Below are 19,300 nucleotides of genomic sequence, written 5' to 3' on the forward strand. Positions count from 1 at the left end.
TGAAAATAATTCCAGGAATTCCTGCCAAAAATCCCCAGAATTCCCAGGAAAAAATTCCTGGAATTCCCCCCCAAAATCCCCGGAATTCCCCCCCAAAAATTCCCAGAATTCCCAGAAAAAAATCCCCAAAAATTCCTGGAATTCCTCCCAAAAAGTCCCCAGAATTCTGCCCAAAATTTCCCAGAACTTCCCCCAAAATTCCCAGAACTTCCCCCAAAAAATCCCCAGAATTTTCCCCCCCAAAATCCCCAGAATTCTCCCAAAATATTCCAGGAATTCCTCCCCAAAATCCCTGGATTTTTTTCCCCAAAATCCCCAGAATTCCTCCCAAAAATCCCCAGAATTCCCAGAAAAAGATTCCCAGAATTCTCCCAAAAAATTCCTGGAATTTCTCCCTCCCAAAAATTCCGGGAATTTCTCCCAAAAATCCCCAGAATTTCCCCCCAAAAATCCCCAGAATTCCCTGAAAAAAATTCCAGGAATTCCTCCCAAAATCCCCGGAATTCCTCCCAAAATTTTCCCAGAATTCCCCCCAAAAAATTCCAGGAATTCCTCCCAAAAATCCCCAGAATTCCTCCTTAAAGTTCTCAGAAATCCCCCAAAAACCCTCTGGAATTCCTCCCAAAAATTTCTGGAATTCCCCCCAAAAATTCCCAGAATTTCCCCCCCAAAATTCCTGGAATTCCCCCCAAAAATCCCCAGAATTTCCCCCCAAAAAAGCCCCAGAATTCTCCCAAAAAAATCTTGAATTCCTTCCAAAAATCCCCGGAATTCCCTGAAAAAAATTCCTGGAATTCCCCCCAAAACATCCCCAGAATTCCCCTCAAAAATCCCCGGAATTCCCAGAAAAAAATCCCCTAAAATTCAAAAAAATTCCTGGAATTCCTCCCAAAAAATGCCCAGAATTCCCTGAAAAAATTCCAGGAATTCCCCCCAAAAATAAATCGGGGCCAGGAGTTTGGGAGTCCATGAGGGGACGGAGATGTTCAAGCTCCGGTGGGTGGGAAATGGGAAAAAAATGGGAAACAAATGAAAAAAAAAAATCCCATTTTGGGGGTTCGAGTCGGGAATTTTGGGAATCCCGGGACAATTTTTGGGAATTTTTTTCCGGGAATTCCGGGGGTTCCCCCAGAGGCACCACCAGCTGCGGATCAAGATCCTGGGGGATTGCTACTACTGCATCTGCGGCCTGCCCGACTTCCGCGAGGACCACGCGGCGTGCTCCATCCGCATGGGGCTGGCCATGGTGGACGCCATCGCGTAAGGGAAACGGGGATTTGGGAATTTGGGAATTGGGGATTGGGGATTGGGGATTGGGGATTGGGGAATTGGGGAATTGGGAATTGGGAATTCCGGGAGGACCACGCGGCGTGCTCCATCCGCATGGGGCTCGCCATGGTGGACGCCATCGCGTAAGGGAAACGGGGATTTGGGAATTTGGGAATTGGGGATTGGGGATTTGGGATTGGGGATTGGGGATTGGGAATTCCGGGAGGACCACGCGGCGTGCTCCATCCGCATGGGGCTGGCCATGGTGGACGCCATCGCGTAAGGGAAACGGGGATTCTACGGGAATTTGGGAATTGGGGATTGGGGATTGGGGATTTGGGAATTGGGATTGGGAATTGGGGATTGGGGATTGGGAATTGGGGATTTGGGGATTGGGGGTTGGGAATTCCGGGAGGACCACGCGGCGTGCTCCATCCGCATGGGGCTGGCCATGGTGGACGCCATCGCGTAAGGGAAACGGGGATTTAATGGGGATTTCGGGATTGGGGATTGGGGATTGGGGATTGGGGATTGGGGATTGGGGATTTGGGATTGGGATGGGATGGGAATGGCAATGGGAATGGGAATTGGGATGGGATAGCAATGGCAATTGGGATGGAATGGGAATTGGGAATTGGGGATTGGGAATTGGGAATTGGGAATTGGGGATTGGGGATTGGGAATGGGAATTGGGGAATGGGAATTAGAAATGGGAATGGGAAATGGGAATGGGATCCATGGGATGGGATGGGATGGGGATTGGGGATTGGGAATTGGGATTGGGGATTGGGAATTGGGAATGGGATTTGGGATTGGGGATTGGGAATTGGGATTGGGGATTGGGAATTGGGAATTGGGATTGGTGATTGGGAATTGGGGAATTGGGATTGGGGATTGGGAATTGGGATTGGGATTTGGGGATTGGGGATTGGGAGTATTGGGAATTGGGGATTGGGGATTGGGAATGGGAATTGGGATTTGGGGATTGGGGATTGGGAGTATTGGGGCTTGGGAATTGGGAATGGGATTTGGGAATTGGGAATTGGAATTGGGGATTGGGGATTGGGAATTGGGGATTGGGAATTGGGGATTGGGAATTCCGGGAGGACCACGCGGCGTGCTCCATCCGCATGGGGCTGGCCATGGTGGAGGCCATCGCGTAAGGGAAACGGGAATTCTACGGGAATTTGGGAATTGGGGATTGGGGATTGGGGACTGGGATTGGGAGTTGGGAACTGGGATTGGGGATTGGGAATTGGGAATTGGGGTGGGATCAATGGGATAGGATGGGATCCATGGGATGGGGATTGGGGATTGGGATTTGGGGATTGGGATTTGGGAGTTGGGAATTGGGGATTGGGAATTGGGGATTGAAGATTGGGAATTGGGAATTGGGATGCGATGGGGATAGGGATTGGATGGGAATGGGAACAGGAATGGGAATTGGGATCCATGGGATGGGAAAGGGAATTGGGAACTGGGAATTGCCAATTGTGAATTGCGAATTGGGAATTGGGATGGGATCCATGGATGGGATTGGGAATGGGAAATGGGAATTGGGAATTGGGAATTGGGGATTGGGGATTGGGGATTGGGGATTGGGGAATTGGGGATTGGGGATTGGGATTTGGGGATTGGGGATTGGGGATTGGGGATTGGGGATTGGGGGTTGGGAATTCCGGGAGGACCACGCGGCGTGCTCCATCCGCATGGGGCTGGCCATGGTGGACGCCATCGCGTAAGGGAAACGGGGATTCTACGGGAATTTGGGAATTTGGGATTTGGGGATTTGGAGATTGGGAATTCCGCGAGGACCACGCGGCGTGCTCCATCCGCATGGGGCTGGCCATGGTGGACGCCATCGCGTAAGGGAAACGGGGATTTGGGAATTGGGGATTGGGAATTGGGGATTGGGGAATGGGGATTGGGGATTGGGATTTGGGGATTGGGGATTGGAGATTGGGAATTGGGAATTGGGATTGGGAATTGGGATTGGGGATTGGGGATTGGGGATTTGGGATTGGGGATTTGGAGATTGGGAATTCCGGGAGGACCACGCGGCGTGCTCCATCCGCATGGGGCTGGCCATGGTGGACGCCATCGCGTAAGGGAAACGGGGATTTGGGAATTGGGGATTGGGAATTGGGATTGGGGATTGGGGATTGGGGAATTGGGGAATTGGGAATTGGGAATTCCGGGAGGACCACGCGGCGTGCTCCATCCGCATGGGGCTCGCCATGGTGGACGCCATCGCGTAAGGGAAACGGGGATTTAATGGGGATTTGGGAATTGGGGATTGGGGATTGGGGATTGGGGACTGGGATTGGGAGTTGGGAACTGGGATTGGGGATTGGGCATTGGGGATTGGGATTGGGAATTGGGATTGGGGATTGGGGATTGAGGATTGGGGATTTGGGGATTGGGGGTTGGGAATTCCGGGAGGACCACGCGGCGTGCTCCATCCGCATGGGGCTGGCCATGGTGGACGCCATCGCGTAAGGGAAACGGGAATTCTACGGGAATTTGGGAATTGGGGATTGGGGATTGGGGATTTGGGAATTGGGGATTTGGGGATTGGGGATTGGGAATTCCGGGAGGACCACGCGGCGTGCTCCATCCGCATGGGGCTGGCCAAGGTGGACGCCATCGCATAAGGGAAACGGGAATTTGGGAATTGGGGATTGGGAATTGGGGATTGGGGAATGGGGATTGGGGATTGGGATTTGGGGATTGGGGATTGGAGATTGGGAATTGGGAATTGGGATTGGGAATTGGGATTGGGGATTGGGGATTGGGGATTTGGGATTGGGGATTTGGAGATTGGGAATTCCGGGAGGACCACGCGGCGTGCTCCATCCGCATGGGGCTGGCCATGGTGGACGCCATCGCGTAAGGGAAACGGGGATTTGGGAATTTGGGAATTGGGGATTGGGGATTGGGGATTTGGGAATTGGGATTGGGAATTGGGATTGAGAATTGGGAATTGGGATTGGGGATTGGGGATTGGGATTTGGGAATTGGGGATTGGGGATTGGGAATTCCGGGAGGACCACGCGGCGTGCTCCATCCGCATGGGGCTGGCCATGGTGGACGCCATCGCGTAAGGGAAACGGGGATTCTACGGGAATTGGGGAATTTGGGATTGGGGATTGGGGATTTGGGATTGGGAATTGGGGATTGGGAATTGGGATTGGGGATTGGGGATTGGGAATTGGGGATTGGGGATTGGGAATTCCGGGAGGACCACGCGGCGTGCTCCATCCGCATGGGGCTGGCCATGGTGGACGCCATCGCGTAAGGGAAACGGGAATTTGGGAATTTGGGAATTGGGGATTGGGGATTGGGGATTGGGGATTGGGGATTGGGATTTGGGGATTGGGGATTGGAGATTGGGAATTGGGAATTGGGATTGGGAATTGGGATTGGGGATTGGGGATTGGGGATTTGGGATTGGGGATTTGGAGATTGGGAATTCCGGGAGGACCACGCGGCGTGCTCCATCCGCATGGGGCTGGCCATGGTGGAGGCCATCGCGTAAGGGAAACGGGGATTTGGGAATTTGGGAATTTGGGAATTGGGGATTGGGGATTTGGGGATTGGGGATTTGGGGATTGGGAATTGGGATTGGGGATTGGGGATTGGGGATTGGGGATTGGGGATTGGGAATTGGGATTGGGGATTGGGGATTGGGGATTTGGGGATTGGGAATTTGGGAATTGGGGATTGGGGATTGGGGAATTGGGGATTGGGGATTGGGAATTGGGATTGGGGATTGGGGATTGGGGATTGGGATTTGGGGATTGGGGATTGGGGATTGGGGATTGGGGATTGGGGATTGGGGATTGGGGATTGGGGATTTGGGATTGGGATGGAATGGGAATGGCAATGGGAATGGGAATTGGGATGGGATAGCAATGGCAATTGGGATGGAATGGGAATTGGGAATTGGGGATTGGGAATTGGGAATTGGGAATTGGGGAATGGGAATTGGGAATTGGGAATTGGGAATTGGGGAATGGGAATTAGAAATGGGAATGGGAAATGGGAATGGGATCCATGGGATGGGATGGGGATTGGGGATTGGGAATTGGGATTGGGGATTGGGAATTGGGAATGGGGATTTGGGATTTGGGATATGGGATTTGGGATTGGGGATTGGGAATTGGGATTGGGGATTGGGAATTGGGAATTGGGATTGGTGATTGGGAATTGGGATTGGGAATTGGGGATTGGGATTTGGGGATTGGGGATTGGGGAATTGGGATTGGGGATTGGGAATTGGGATTTGGGGATTGGGAGTATTGGGAATCGGGATTGGGGATTGGGAATGGGAATTGGGAATGGGATTTGGGAATTGGGAATTGGAATTGGGGATTGGGGATTGGGAATTGGGAATTGGGGTGGGATCAATGGGATAGGATGGGATCCATGGGATGGGGATTGGGGATTGGGATTTGGGGATTGGGATTTGGGAGTTGGGAATTGGGGATTGGGAATTGGGGATTGAAGATTGGGAATTGGGAATTGGGATGCGATGGGGATAGGGATTGGATGGGAATGGGAACAGGAATGGGAATTGGGATCCATGGGATGGGAAAGGGAATTGGGAACTGGGAATTGCCAATTGTGAATTGCGAATTGGGAATTGGGATGGGATCCATGGATGGGATTGGGAATGGGAAATGGGAATTGGGAATTGGGGATTGGGAATTGGGGATTGGGGATTGGGGATTGGGGATGGGATTGGGATGGGAACTGGGATGGAATTGTCCCCCATTGTCCATTCTTGGTGACCATCCCCATGTCCCCAGTCCCCATTCCTGGTGACATTCCCCATGTCCCCACGGTGTCCCCACGGTGTCCCCACGGTGTCCCCATGTCCCAGCTCGGTGCGGGAGCGGACCCACACGGCCGTGGACATTCCCCATTCCCCATTCCTGGTGGCCATTCCCCATTCCTGGTGAAAATCCCATGTCCCCACGGTGTCCCCACAATGTCCCCACGGTGTCCCCATGTCCCAGCTCGGTGCGGGAGCACACGCACACCACTGTGGACATTCCCCATTCCCCATGTCCCCATTCCTCATTCCCCATTCCTGGTGACCATGGCCATTCCTGGTGGCCATTCCCCATTCCTGGTGACAATCCCCATGTCCCCATGGTGTCCCCACAATGTCCCCACGGTGTCCCCATGGTGTCCCAGCTCGGTGCGGGAGCGCACCCACACGGCCGTGGACATTCCCCATGTCCCCATTCCTGGTGGCCATTCCCCATTCCTGGTGACAATCCCCATGTCCCCACGGTGTCCCCACAATGTCCCCACGGTGTCCCCATGTCCCAGCTCGGTGCGGGAGCGCACCCACACGGCCGTGGACATTCCCCATTCCCCATGTCCCTATTCCCCATTCCCCATTCCCCATTCCTGGTGACCATGGCCATTCCTGGTGGCCATTCCCCATTCCTGGTGACAATCCCCATGTCCCCACGGTGTCCCCACAATGTCCCCAATGTCCCCATGTCCCAGCTCGGTGCGGGAGCGCACCCACACGGCCGTGGACATTCCCCATTCCCCATTCCTGGTGGCCATTCCCCATTCCTGGTGACAATCCCCATGTCCCCACGGTGTCCCCACAATGTCCCCAATGTCCCCATGGTGTCCCAGCTCGGTGCGGGAGCGCACCCACACGGCCGTGGACATTCCCCATTCCCCATTCCCCATTCCTGGTGACCATGGCCATTCCTGGTGGCCATTCCCCATTCCTGGTGACAATCCCCATGTCCCCACGGTGCCCCCACAATGTCCCCAATGTGTCCCCATGGTGTCCCAGCTCGGTGCGGGAGCGGACCCACACGGCCGTGGACATTCCCCATTCCCCATTCCCCATTCCCCATTCCTGGTGACCATGGCCATTCCTGGTGGCCATTCCCCATTCCTGGTGACAATCCCCATGTCCCCACGGTGCCCCCACAATGTCCCCAATGTCCCCATGGTGTCCCAGCTCGGTGCGGGAGCGCACCCACACGGCCGTGGACATTCCCCATTCCCCATTCCTGGTGGCCATTCCCCATTCCTGGTGACAATCCCCATGTCCCCACGGTGTCCCCACAATGTCCCCACGGTGTCCCCATGTCCCAGCTCGGTGCGGGAGCGCACCCACACGGCCGTGGACATTCCCCATTCCCCATGTCCCTATTCCCCATTCCCCATTCCCCATTCCTGGTGACCATGGCCATTCCTGGTGGCCATTCCCCATTCCTGGTGACAATCCCCATGTCCCCACGGTGTCCCCACAATGTCCCCAATGTCCCCATGTCCCAGCTCGGTGCGGGAGCGCACCCACACGGCCGTGGACATTCCCCATTCCCCATTCCTGGTGGCCATTCCCCATTCCTGGTGACAATCCCCATGTCCCCACGGTGTCCCCACAATGTCCCCAATGTCCCCATGGTGTCCCAGCTCGGTGCGGGAGCGCACCCACACGGCCGTGGACATGCGCGTGGGCGTGCACAGCGGCGCCGTGCTGGGCGGCGTGCTGGGCCAGAAGCGCTGGCAGTACGACGTCTGGTCCACCGACGTCACCGTGGCCAACAAGATGGAGGCGGGCGGCATCCCCGGGTGAGTGTCCCCACACTGATGGTGGCACCTCTGGGGACAGAGGGGACAACAGGGACGCTGGGGTGGTGAATGACAGTGATGGGGACTCCAGGAATGCTGGGGACAATAAGGACACTGGGGACACTGGGGATGATGGGGATGATGGGGACATTGGGGACACTGGGGACACTGGGGACACTGGGGACAATGGTGGGGACAATGGGGACACTGGGGACACTGTGGACAATGGGGACATTGGGGACACTGGGGACACTGGGGACAATGGGAACACTGGGGACAATGGGGACAATGGTGGGGACAATGGGGACATGAGACGGAGGGACATTGCCAGTGATGGTGTCACGGCGTGGTGGGTGACACCGAGGTGACACTGAGGTGACACGCGGTGGGGACATGGGGACATGGGGTGTGGGGACATTGCCACTGATTGTGTCAATGGTGTGGTGAGTGCCACCAATGGGGACGATGGTGGGGACATGGGGACATGGGGTGTGGGGACATTGCCACTGATTGTGCCAATGGCGTGGTGAGTGCCACCAATGGGGACAATGGTGGGGACATGGGGTGTGGAGACATTGCCCGTGATGGTGTCACGGCGTGGTGGGTGACACCGAGGTGACGCCGAGGTGACACGCGGTGGCCGTGCAGGCGCGTGCACATCTCGCAGAGCACCGTGGACTGCCTCAAGGGGGAGTTCGAGGTGGAGCCGGGCGAGGGCGGCTCCCGCTGCGACTACCTGAGGGACAAGGGCATTGTCACCTACCTGGTGGTGGTCCCCAAGCAGGGGTTGCGGCACGGCGTCAACGGCGTGGTGAGTGACACCGACGGGGACAGTGGGGACAATGGTGGGGACATGGCTGTGGGGGCATTGCCATTGATTGTGTCGATGGCGTGGTGAGTGGCACCAACGGGGACACTGGGGACACTGGGGACAGTGGGGACATGGGTGTGGGGACATTGACATTGATTGTGTCGATGGCGTGGTGAGTGGCACCAACGGGGACACTGGGGACACTGGGGACACTGGGGACATGGGTGTGGGGACATTGACATTGATTGTGTCGATGGCGTGGTGAGTGGCACCAACGGGGACAGTGGGGACAATGGTGGGGACATGACTGTGGGGACATTGACATTGATTGTGTCAAGGGCGTGGTGAGTGGCACCAACGGGGACACTGGGGACACTGGGGACAGTGGGGACATGGGTGTGGGGACATTGACATTGATTGTGTCACTGGCGTGGTGAGTGGCACCAACGGGGACAATGGGGACACTGGGGACGTGGGTGTGGGGACATTGACATTGATTGTGTCGATGGCGTGGTGAGTGGCACCAACGGGGACACTGGGGACACTGGGGACAGTGGGGACACGGGTGTGGGGACATTGATAATGATTGTGTCACTGGCGTGGTGAGTGGCACCAACGGGGACACTGGGGACACTGGGGACAGTGGGGACACGGGTGTGGGGACATTGATAATGATTGTGTCACTGGCGTGGTGAGTGGCACCGACGGGGACAATGGGGACAATGGGGACATGGGTGTGGGGACATTGACATTGATTGTGTCAATGGCGTGGTGAGTGGCACCAACGGGGACAGTGGGGACAATGGGGACACTGGGGACATGGGTGTGGGGACATTGACATTGATTGTGTCACTGGCGTGGTGAGTGGCACCGCTGGGGACAGCGAGGACATTGGGGACAATGGGGACATGGGGTGTGGGGACATTGACATTGATTGTGTCAATGGCGTGGTGAGTGGCACCGCTGGGGACAGCGAGGACATTGGGGACAATGGGGACATGGGGTGTGGGGACATTGACATTGATTGTGTCAATGGCGTGGTGAGTGGCACCGCTGGGGACAGCGAGGACATTGGGGACAATGGGGACATGGGGTGTGGGGACATTTTCAATGTTCATGACAACGGCGTGGTGAGTGGCACCAATGGGGACAATGGGGACACTGGGGACATAGGTGTGGGGACACTGCCATTGATTGCATCAACGATGTGGTGAGTGGCACCAGTGGGGACAATGGGGGGACACAGGGGACACCAGGGACACTGCTGGGGACACTGGGGACATAGGTGTGGGGACATTTTCAATGATCATGTCAATGTGTGGTGAGTGGCACCAATGGGGACAGTGGGGGTCACTGGGGACACTGGTAGGGACACTGGTGACATGAGGTATGGGGACAGTGCCACCGATTGTGTCAATGGCATGGTGGGTGGCACCAACGGGGACAGTGGGGACAGTGGTGGGGACATGGGGACATGGGTGTGGGGACATTGCCACTGATCAGGTCAATGGAGTGGTGAGTGGCACCAACGGGGACACTGGGGACAATGAGGACACTGGGGACATGGGGTGTGGGGACACACAGGGTGACCACACGCCACCACAGACACTGCCACTGACCTTGTCCCATGGCATGGTGAGTGACACAGGTGGCACCTGTGGCACTGGTGGCACCAGTGACACGGTGTCACCCATGGTGTCCCTGTCCCCGCAGAAGCTGTCCCTGACCACGTCCCATGCTGTGATGGGTGACATGGTGACACCAGTGACACAGTGTCACCCATGGTGTCCCTGTCACCACAGAAGCTGTCCCTGACCTTGTCCCACAGTGTGATGGGTGACACTGGTGACATGGTGACGCGGTGACACAGTGACACGGTGTCACCCACCACGCCCTGTGTCCCCACAGAAGCTGTCCCTCACCTCGTCCCACGGCGTGTCCCCCCCTCCTGTCACCACCAACGGTGGCCTCAGCCCGGAGCCGCCCGAGGACGCCGAGCGCGGCCGCAGCAGCTCCGTGGAGCTCGACGACGACGACGACACCGAGGTACCCAAACTGTCCCCGCCGTGTCCCCGCCGTGTCCCCAACATGTCCCCACGGTGTCCCCAAGGTGTCCCCAAGGTGTCCCTGGGCGGTCCCCGCCATGTCCCCTTGGTGTCTCCCCATGGTGTCCCCTTGGTGTCCCCACCATGTCCCCTTGGTGTCTCCTTGATGTCCCCTTGGTGTCCCCTTGGTGTCCCCAAGATGTCCCCACGGTGTCCCCGTGGTGTCCATGACCTGTCCTGGCAATGTCCCCTCATTGTCCCCAGGTCCCCAACCCGTCCTTCCCCAATCCCCGTTGGCGGCTGCGGCTGCGGGACCTGGCCGAGCGCGTGGTGTCCCCAGGGTGTCCCTGACCTGTCCCTGGGCTATCCCAACGGTGTCCCCATGATGTCCCCAGGCTGTCCCTGGTCTATCCCAATGATGTCCCGATGATGTCCCCTCATTGTCCCCAGGTCCCCAATCTGTCATTCCTGAACCCTCGGCGCCGGCTGCGTCTGCGGGACCTGGCCGAGCGCGTGGCGTCCCCAGGCTGTCCCTGCAGTGTCCCCAGAGTGTCCCTGCAGTGTCCCTGGGCTATCCCAATGATGTCCCCATGGTGTCCCCATGATGTCACCTCATTGTCCCCAGGTCCCCAATCCCTCATTCCCGAACCCGCGTTGGTGGCTGCGGCTGCAGGACCTGGCCGAGCGCGTGGTGTCCCCAGGCTGTCCCTGGGCTGTCCTGGCAATGTCCCCACAGTGTCCCTGCAGTGTCCCCATGTTGTCACCCATTGTCCCCAGGTCCCCAACCCGTCGTTCCCCAATCCCCGTCGGCGGCTGCGCCTGCGGGACCTGGCCGAGCGCGTGGTGTCCCCAAGGTGTCCCTGCAGTGTCCCCAGGCTGTCCCTGGGCTGTCCTGGCAATGTCCCCATGGTGTCCCCATGATGTCCCCAGGTCCCCAACCCGTCGTTCCCCAATCCCCGTCGCCGGCTGTGTCTGCGGGACCTGGCCGAGCGCGTGGTGTCCCCAGGCTGTCCCTGCAGTGTCCCAGGCTGTCCATGGGCTGTCCTGGCAATGTCCCCATGGTGTCCCCATGGTGTCCCCGTGGTGTCACCCATTGTCCCCAGGTCCCCAACCCATCATTTCCCAATCCCCGTCGCCGGCTGCGTCTGCGGGACCTGGCCGAGCGCGTGGTGTCCCCAGGCTGTCCCTGCAGTGTCCCCAGGGTGTCCCTGGGCTGTCCTGGCAATGTCCCCATGGTGTCCCCATGATGTCCCCAGGTCCCCAACCCGTCGTTCCCCAATCCCCGTCGGCGGCTGCGCCTGCGGGACCTGGCCGAGCGCGTGGCGGGGGCGGCGCAGAACGAGCAGGAGCTGAACCGGCTGCTCAACGAGGCCCTGCTGGAGCGGGAGAGCATCCAGGCGTGAGTCAGCACGGAATCACCCCCAAAAATTCCCAGAAATTCCCCAAAAGATAAAAAAAGAATCCCAAATTTTCCAAAAATTCGAAAAAAATCCCGAAAATTTTCAAACCATTCTGATAATTCCTAAAAAAATCCTCAAAATCTCTGAAAATTCCCAAGCATTCCAACAAATTCCCAAAAAGTCACAAAAATTCATGAGCAATCTGGAAAATTCCTGAAAATCCACAAAAATATCCCTAAAATACGCAAAAATTCCCGAAAATTCCCCAAAAATTCCCCTAAAATCTCCAAAGTTCTGGAAAATGTTAAAAATTCTCAAAAAATTTATAAAAATTGCCAAAGATTCTGAGAAATTCACAAAAATACCCCAAAATTCCTGAAAAATTCCAAAAAGTCTTAAAAATTCCTGAAAAATCAAAAAATTAAAAAAAAATCCTGAAAATTCCCAAAAGTTCCCCAAAAATTCCATAAAATTGCCCCAAATTCCCCAGAAATCCAAAAACATTTCTGAAAATTCCCCAAAAATCCTGAAAATTCCCCAGAAATCCCAAAAAAATCCCTAAACTTCCTCAAAAAAATCCCCAAAAATCCCCCCCAAAATTCCCCAAATTCCCCAAAAATCCCTCCAAAAAATCTGCAAAAATTCTCAAAATTTCCCTAAAATTTCCACAAAAATCCCCAAAATTCCCCCAAAATATTACAAAATCACAAACAAATCTTGAGAATTCCCTAAAAATCAAAATAATTGTCAAAAATTCCCCCAAAATTCTGAAAAATTTAAAAAAATCTAAAAAATCCCGCAAAATCCTTAAAAAATCTCCCCAAAATTCCCCCAAAAATTTTAAAAATTCCTAAAAATCCCCCAAAGTCTCAAAAAATTTTTAAAAATCCCAAAAAATCGCCCCAAAATTCTGAAAAATTTAAAAAACTCCTAAAAATCCCCAAAAATCCCCCCCAAATTTAAAAGAATTCCTAAAAATCCCCCAAAATTCCCAAAAAATTTTTAAAAATCCCCAAACATCCCCCCAAAATTCTGAAAAATTCTGAAAAATTAAAAAAAATCTAAAAAAATCCCACAAAATTCCCAAAAAATCCCCAAAATTTTCCCAGAAATTCCCAATAATTCCCACAAATTACCACAAATTCCCAAAAAATTCCCCAGAAATCCCCAAAATTTCCAGAAAAATCCTCAAAAAATCCACAAAAATTCCATAAAAACCCCAAAAATCCCCCAAATTCCCAAATTCCCCCCGAACCCCGCAGGCTGAAGGGGCGGAGCACGTTCCGGCTGTCGCTGCGCTTCACCGACCCGGCCATGGAGACGCGCTTCTCGCTGGAGAAGGAGAAGCAGAGCGGCGCCGCCTTCAGCTGCTCCTGCGTGGTGCTCGTCTTCACCGCCCTCGTCGAGGCCGCCGTCGACCCCTGGTACGGCCACGGTGGCACCTCGGGGACGCCGCGGCGGTGGCACCCAAAGTTGTCCCGTTCTCGGCTGTTTCTGATGGCCTGGAAGGGCTCGGGATTGACACAATCAATGGCAATGTCCCCACACCACGTCCCCAGTGTCCCCACTGTCCCCATTGTCCCCGTTGGTGCCACTCACCACGCCAGTGACACAATCAATGTCAATGTCCCCACACCCATGTCCCCACTGTCCCCAGTGTCCCCATTGTCCCCGTCGGTGCCACTCACCACGCCAGTGACACAATCAATGTCAATGTCCCCACACCCATGTCCCCAGTGTCCCCAATGTCCCCACTGTCCCCCTTGGTGCCACTCACCACTCCATTGACACAATCAATGTCAGTGTCCCCACACCCACGTCCCCATTGTCCCCAGTGTCCGCAGTGTCCCCGTTGGTGCCACTCACCACGCCATTGACAGCCCGCGCTCCAAAGGACGAGAAGAGTCTTCAGGTTTTTTCTCGGTCTTCAGTGTTTATTAGTTTCACACTATAACTAACCTATCCCTCCATGGTCACTCCCAACCCTTGAGGTGGATCTCCATGGTCACTCCCAACCCTTGAGGTGGATCTCCATGGTCATTTCCCACCCTTGAGGTAGATCTCCATGGTCACTCCCAACCCTTGAGGTGGATCTCCATGGTCATTTCCCACCCTTCAGGTGGATCTCCATGGTCATTTCCCAACCCTTGAGGTGGATCTCCATGGTCACTCCCAACCCTTGAGGTGGATCTCCATGGTCACTCCCAACCCTTGAGGTGGATCTCCATGGTCATTTCCCACCCTTCAGGTGGATCTCCATGGTCATTCCCAACCCTTCAGGTCGATCTCCATGGTCATTTCCCACCCTTGAGGTAGATCTCCATGGTCACTCCCAACCCTTGAGGTGGATCTCCATGGTCATTTCCCACCCTTCAGGTGGATCTCCATGGTCACTCCCAACCCTTGAGGTGGATCTCCATGGTCATTTCCCACCCTTCAGGTGGATCTCCATGGTCACTCCCAACCCTTCAGGTGGATCTCCATGGTCACTCCCAACCTTTGAGGTGGATCTCCATGGTCACTCCCAACCCTTCAGGTGGATCTCCATGGTCATTTCCCACCCTTGAGGTGGATCTCCATGGTCATTTCCCACCCTTCAGGTGGATCTCCATGGTCACTCCCAACCCTTGAGATGGATCTGTGTTTCACACTACAATTAACCCATCCCTTCACCATTTATCCCAGTGAGATCCTCCCGTCCTCACACAGGTGTCGTCTCCTTCCACCCTTATTGACCAGTGCACTTTTAGTAAGAACCAATCCCAAAGTGCCACCACCACCACAGAAGATGGAGGCCAAGAAGAAGAAGAAGAAGGACAGGACACGCCCCAATTCCTCCATTTTGCTTCTCTAGACTCCCCCTCTACCGAAATTCCAAAACCTGTGTTTCGCACTATAATTAACCCATCCCTCCATGGTCATTTCCCACCCTTCAGGTGGATCTCCATGGTCATTCCCAACCCTTCAGGTGGATCTCCATGGTCATTCCCAACCCTTGAGGTGGATCTCCATGGTCATTTCCCACCCTTCAGGTGGATCTTCATGGTCATTTCCCACCCTTCAGGTGGATCTCCATGGTCATTCCCAACCCTTGAGGTGGATCTCCATGGTCATTTCCCACCCTTCAGGTGGATCTCCATGGTCATTCCCAACCCTTGAGGTGGATCTCCATGGTCATTCCCAACCCTTGAGGTGGATCTCCATGGTCACTCCCAACCTTTGAGGTGGATCTCCATGGTCATTCCCAACCCTTGAGGTGGATCTCCATGGTCATTTCCCACCCTTGAGGTGGATCTCCATGGTCATTCCCAACCCTTGAGGTGGATCTCCATGGTCATTTCCCACCCTTGAGGTGGATCTCCATGGTCACTCCCAACCCTTCAGGTGGATCTGTGTTTCCCACTACAATTAACCCATCCCTTCACCATTTATCCCCGTGTGATCCTCCCATCCTCACACAGGTGTCGTCTCCTGTGCAGGACCGAAGTCCAGCCACCAGACACTTCTGGCAACATTCCAGGACCTCCGAGCCCCCCGAGGGTTGTCTCGGTGACTCTGCGCATCAGGGCTGGTGTGCTGAGATCCCACACAAATGTCACCTCTGAGGTTCTCCTTTGGGCAGGTTGGTGACCAACTACGTGACGTTCGTGGTGGGCGAGGTGCTGCTGGTGGCGCTGACGCTCTGCTCCTTGGCCGCCGTCTTCCCGAGGGTGAGGTGGGACATCCCGAGGTTGTCACCTTGGGGACGTCGTGGTGGTGGCGCGTCACACCCGTGGTGACAGCGGTCGCGTTGTCACCAAAGGGTTTCCCCAAGAAGCTGGTGGCCTTCTCCACCTGGATCGACCGCACGCGCTGGGCGCGCAACTCCTGGGCCATGGCGGCCATCGCCATCGTCACCGCGGCCGACGTCGTGGACATGGTGAGGGGGGGACACGCGCCGAGGGGACGTCAACCTGGGGTGGTGGCCAGCGGGACATCGGGGACACCGTGGGGTGGTGGCTGTGAGGAGCAAGCAAAATAATGAGTTACATCATCCTGGCGGCCATGGTGGCCACCATGTCCCCATGTCCCCAGACTGACCCCACCCTTGTGTCTCCATCTTGGCTGCCATGGGGACCATGGGGTGGTGACCAATGGCACATCAGGGTCACCATGGGGTGGTGCCATCAGGACCACCATGTCCCCATGTCCTCAGTTTGGCTGCCATGGGGACCATGGGGTGGTGACCAAAGGGACAATGGGGACACCATGGGGTGGTGGCTGTGAGGAGCAGCCAAAACACTGAGTTACATCACCCTGGTGGCCATGGTGGCCACCATGTCCCACCAACCTGGTGACCGTGGTGGTCCCCATGTCCAGCTGCCATGGGGACCATGGGGTGGTAACCAGTGGGACCTTGTGGCCACCATGGGGTGGTGGCTGTGGGGAGCACCCTCAGCATTACAGCTCCATCACCCTGATGGCCATGGTGGCAACCATGTCCCCATGTCCCCAGCTGGGATGTCGTGGAGGACACAAGGTGGTGGACAATGGGGCCACCATGGGGTGGTGGCTGTGAAGAGCATCCTCAGCATTACAGCTCCATCACCCTGGTGGCCATGGTGTCCCCATGCCTCCAGCTTGGCTGTCATGGGGACCATGGGGTGGTGACCAGTGGGACATCAGGGCCACCATGGGGTGGTGGCCAATGGGGACACCATGGGGTGGTGGCTGTGAGGAGCAGCCAAAACACTGAGTTACATAATTCTGGTGTCCATGGTGGCCACTGTGTCCCCATGTCCCCAGACTGACCTCACCCTCGTGTCCCCAGCTTGGCTGCCAAGGGGACCATGGGGTGGAGACCAGTGGGACATTGTGGCCACCTTGGGGTGGTGACCGTTGGAACCTTGTGGCCACCATGGGGTGGTGACTGTGAGGAGCAGCCCAGATATTGCAGCTCCATCACCCTGGTTGTCATGGTGGCCACCGTGTCCCCACGTCCCCAGATTGGCCCTACCCTTGTGTCTCCAGATTGGCTGCCATGGGGACCATGGGGTGGTGACCAATGGGGCCACCATGGGGTGGTGGCTGTGAGGAGCAGCCAAAACACTGAGTTACACCACCCTGGTGGCCATGGTGGCCACTGTGTCCCCATGTCCCCAGCTGGGCTGCCATGGGGACCATGGGGTGGTGACCAACGGGACATCGGGGCCACCATGGGGTGGTGGCCAATGGGGACACCATGGAGTGGTGGCTGTGAGGAGCAGCCCAGATACTGCAGCTCCATCACCCTGGTGGCCATGGTGGCCATGGTGGCCATGGTGGCCACTATGTCCCCACACTCACCCTACCCTCATGTCCCCAGCTTGGCTGCCATGGGGTGGTGTCCAATGGGACATCAGGGCCACCATGGGGTGGTGGCTGTGAGGAGCACTCCAGATATTGCAGCTCCATCACCCTGATGACCACGGTGGCCGTGGTGTCCCCATGTCCCCACACTGACCTTCTCCCTATGTCCCCAGCTGGCCTGCCACCGCCACCGCTGGCCGGTGACCAACGCCACCTCGGGGCCACCCCGCGCTGGTGACAGCGGCGGCGGCTGCGCCGAGCACCCCAAGTACTTCAGCTACATCGCCCTGCTGGCCCTGGTGGCCACCGTGATGCTGGTGCAGGTCTGTTGCTATCTTCTTGTTATTATATTCCTAAAGAGTCCACACCTTCTCTCGATGTTCCTCGTGGCTGTGTGTTCTCCATCACGTCGGGGTCACCAGTTGTTGTTATCTCATTGTTATTATCTTCTTAAAGCGTCCATACCTTCTCTCGATGTTCCTTGTGGCTGCGTGTTCCTCATCACGTCGGGGTCACCAGTTGTCGTTATCTCGTTGTTATTATATTCTCAAAGCGTCCATACTTTCTCTCGATCTTCCTTGTGGCTGCGTGTTCCTCATCACGTCGGGGTCACCAGTTGTCATTATCTTGTGGTTATTATCTTCCTTAAGCGTCCATACCTTCTCTCGATGTTCCTCGTGGCTGTGTGTTCTCCATCACGTCGGGGTCACCATTTGGCATTATCTCGTTGTTATTATCTTCTTAAGGCGTCCATACCTTCTCGCTGCTCTTCTCTGTTCTCTGCAGCACAGCTCCTCGTGGTTTCTCAGGGGCTCCTCCTCGACCCACCCCTTTTATCTCAGTTATCTTCACGAGCCACGGCTGCTGCCCAGCCAAGGACTTGGCAGCTCTGGCTCATTTGGAACAGCTGGGACCCACTCATCGCGTGTCTCAGTCACGTCGGGGTCACCAATCATTGCATGCTCATTGTTATTATCACATTTCTGGAGTCCCACACTGTTGTTATCATATTCCTGAAGCCCAAACCTTCTCGCCGGTTTTCTCCCACGCAGTTCCTCTCTGCAGCACAGCTCCTCGTGGTTTCTCAGGGGCTCCTCCAGGGCTCTCAGCCCACCCCCGTTATCCCAGTTACCGTCACGAGCCACGGCTGCTGCCCAGCCAAGGACTTGGCAGCTGTGGCTCGTTCGGAATAGCTGGGACCCACTTATCAATACATGGGGCTCTCCCGACACAGGTCAGCCACATGGTCAAGCTGACCCTCATGGTGCTCATCACCGCCGCCACCGGCGCCGTCAACTTCTCCGCCTGGGCGCCCATCTTCGACCACTACGACCGGCGGCGCGGCCAGCCCGGATCGTAAGGAGGGGACACGCAGGGGACAGGGAGGGGACACGGAGGGGACAGGGAGGGGAGAGGGAGGGGACAGGGAGGGGACAGGGATGGGAGAGGGAGGGGGCACAGATGGGACACAGATGGGACAGGGATGGCACAGGGATGGGGACACGGATGGGGACACGGAGGGGACAGGGATGGGACAGGGAGGGGACATGGAGGGGACAGGGATGGGACAGGGATGGGGACAGGGAGGGGATAGGCAGGGGACACGGAGGGGACAGGTATTCCATGGTCTGGATGGTTCCTGGGCAGGTCAGTGCTGGTGCCCTCCAAATACTCCATGACCGCCATGATCTTCGTGGTGATGCTCAGCTTCTACTACTTCTCGCGGCACGTGAGTGGCCTGGGGGGAAAGGTCTCCCTACCTCTCTTTTTCTTCTTATTCCCTCTTTTTCCCTTCCCTTCCCTTCCCTTCCCTTCCCTTCCCTTCCCTTCCC

The 19,300-nt window shown here is 56.0% G+C and overlaps 1 protein-coding gene across 1 annotated transcript in view; it reads left to right on the forward strand.

The window, feature by feature from the left end:
- The window catches only part of ADCY3 (adenylate cyclase 3), a 54,717-nt gene that overhangs the window by 23,972 nt on the left and 11,445 nt on the right, over nt 1–19,300 (forward strand). The window contains 11 exon segments of the mRNA XM_054294975.1: nt 1,133–1,260; nt 7,726–7,884; nt 8,533–8,695; nt 10,604–10,741; nt 11,997–12,139; nt 13,403–13,564; nt 15,763–15,850; nt 15,943–16,059; nt 17,642–17,791; nt 18,703–18,824; nt 19,116–19,197. Coding sequence (XP_054150950.1) covers nt 1,133–1,260; nt 7,726–7,884; nt 8,533–8,695; nt 10,604–10,741; nt 11,997–12,139; nt 13,403–13,564; nt 15,763–15,850; nt 15,943–16,059; nt 17,642–17,791; nt 18,703–18,824; nt 19,116–19,197 — 1,452 coding nt within the window.

This window comes from Melozone crissalis, unplaced genomic scaffold, assembly GCF_028551555.1.
Source record: "Melozone crissalis strain CALT ecotype California unplaced genomic scaffold, PUWL_Pcris_2 ptg000437l_1, whole genome shotgun sequence".
In the NCBI taxonomy this organism is placed as follows: domain Eukaryota; kingdom Metazoa; phylum Chordata; class Aves; order Passeriformes; family Passerellidae; genus Melozone; species Melozone crissalis.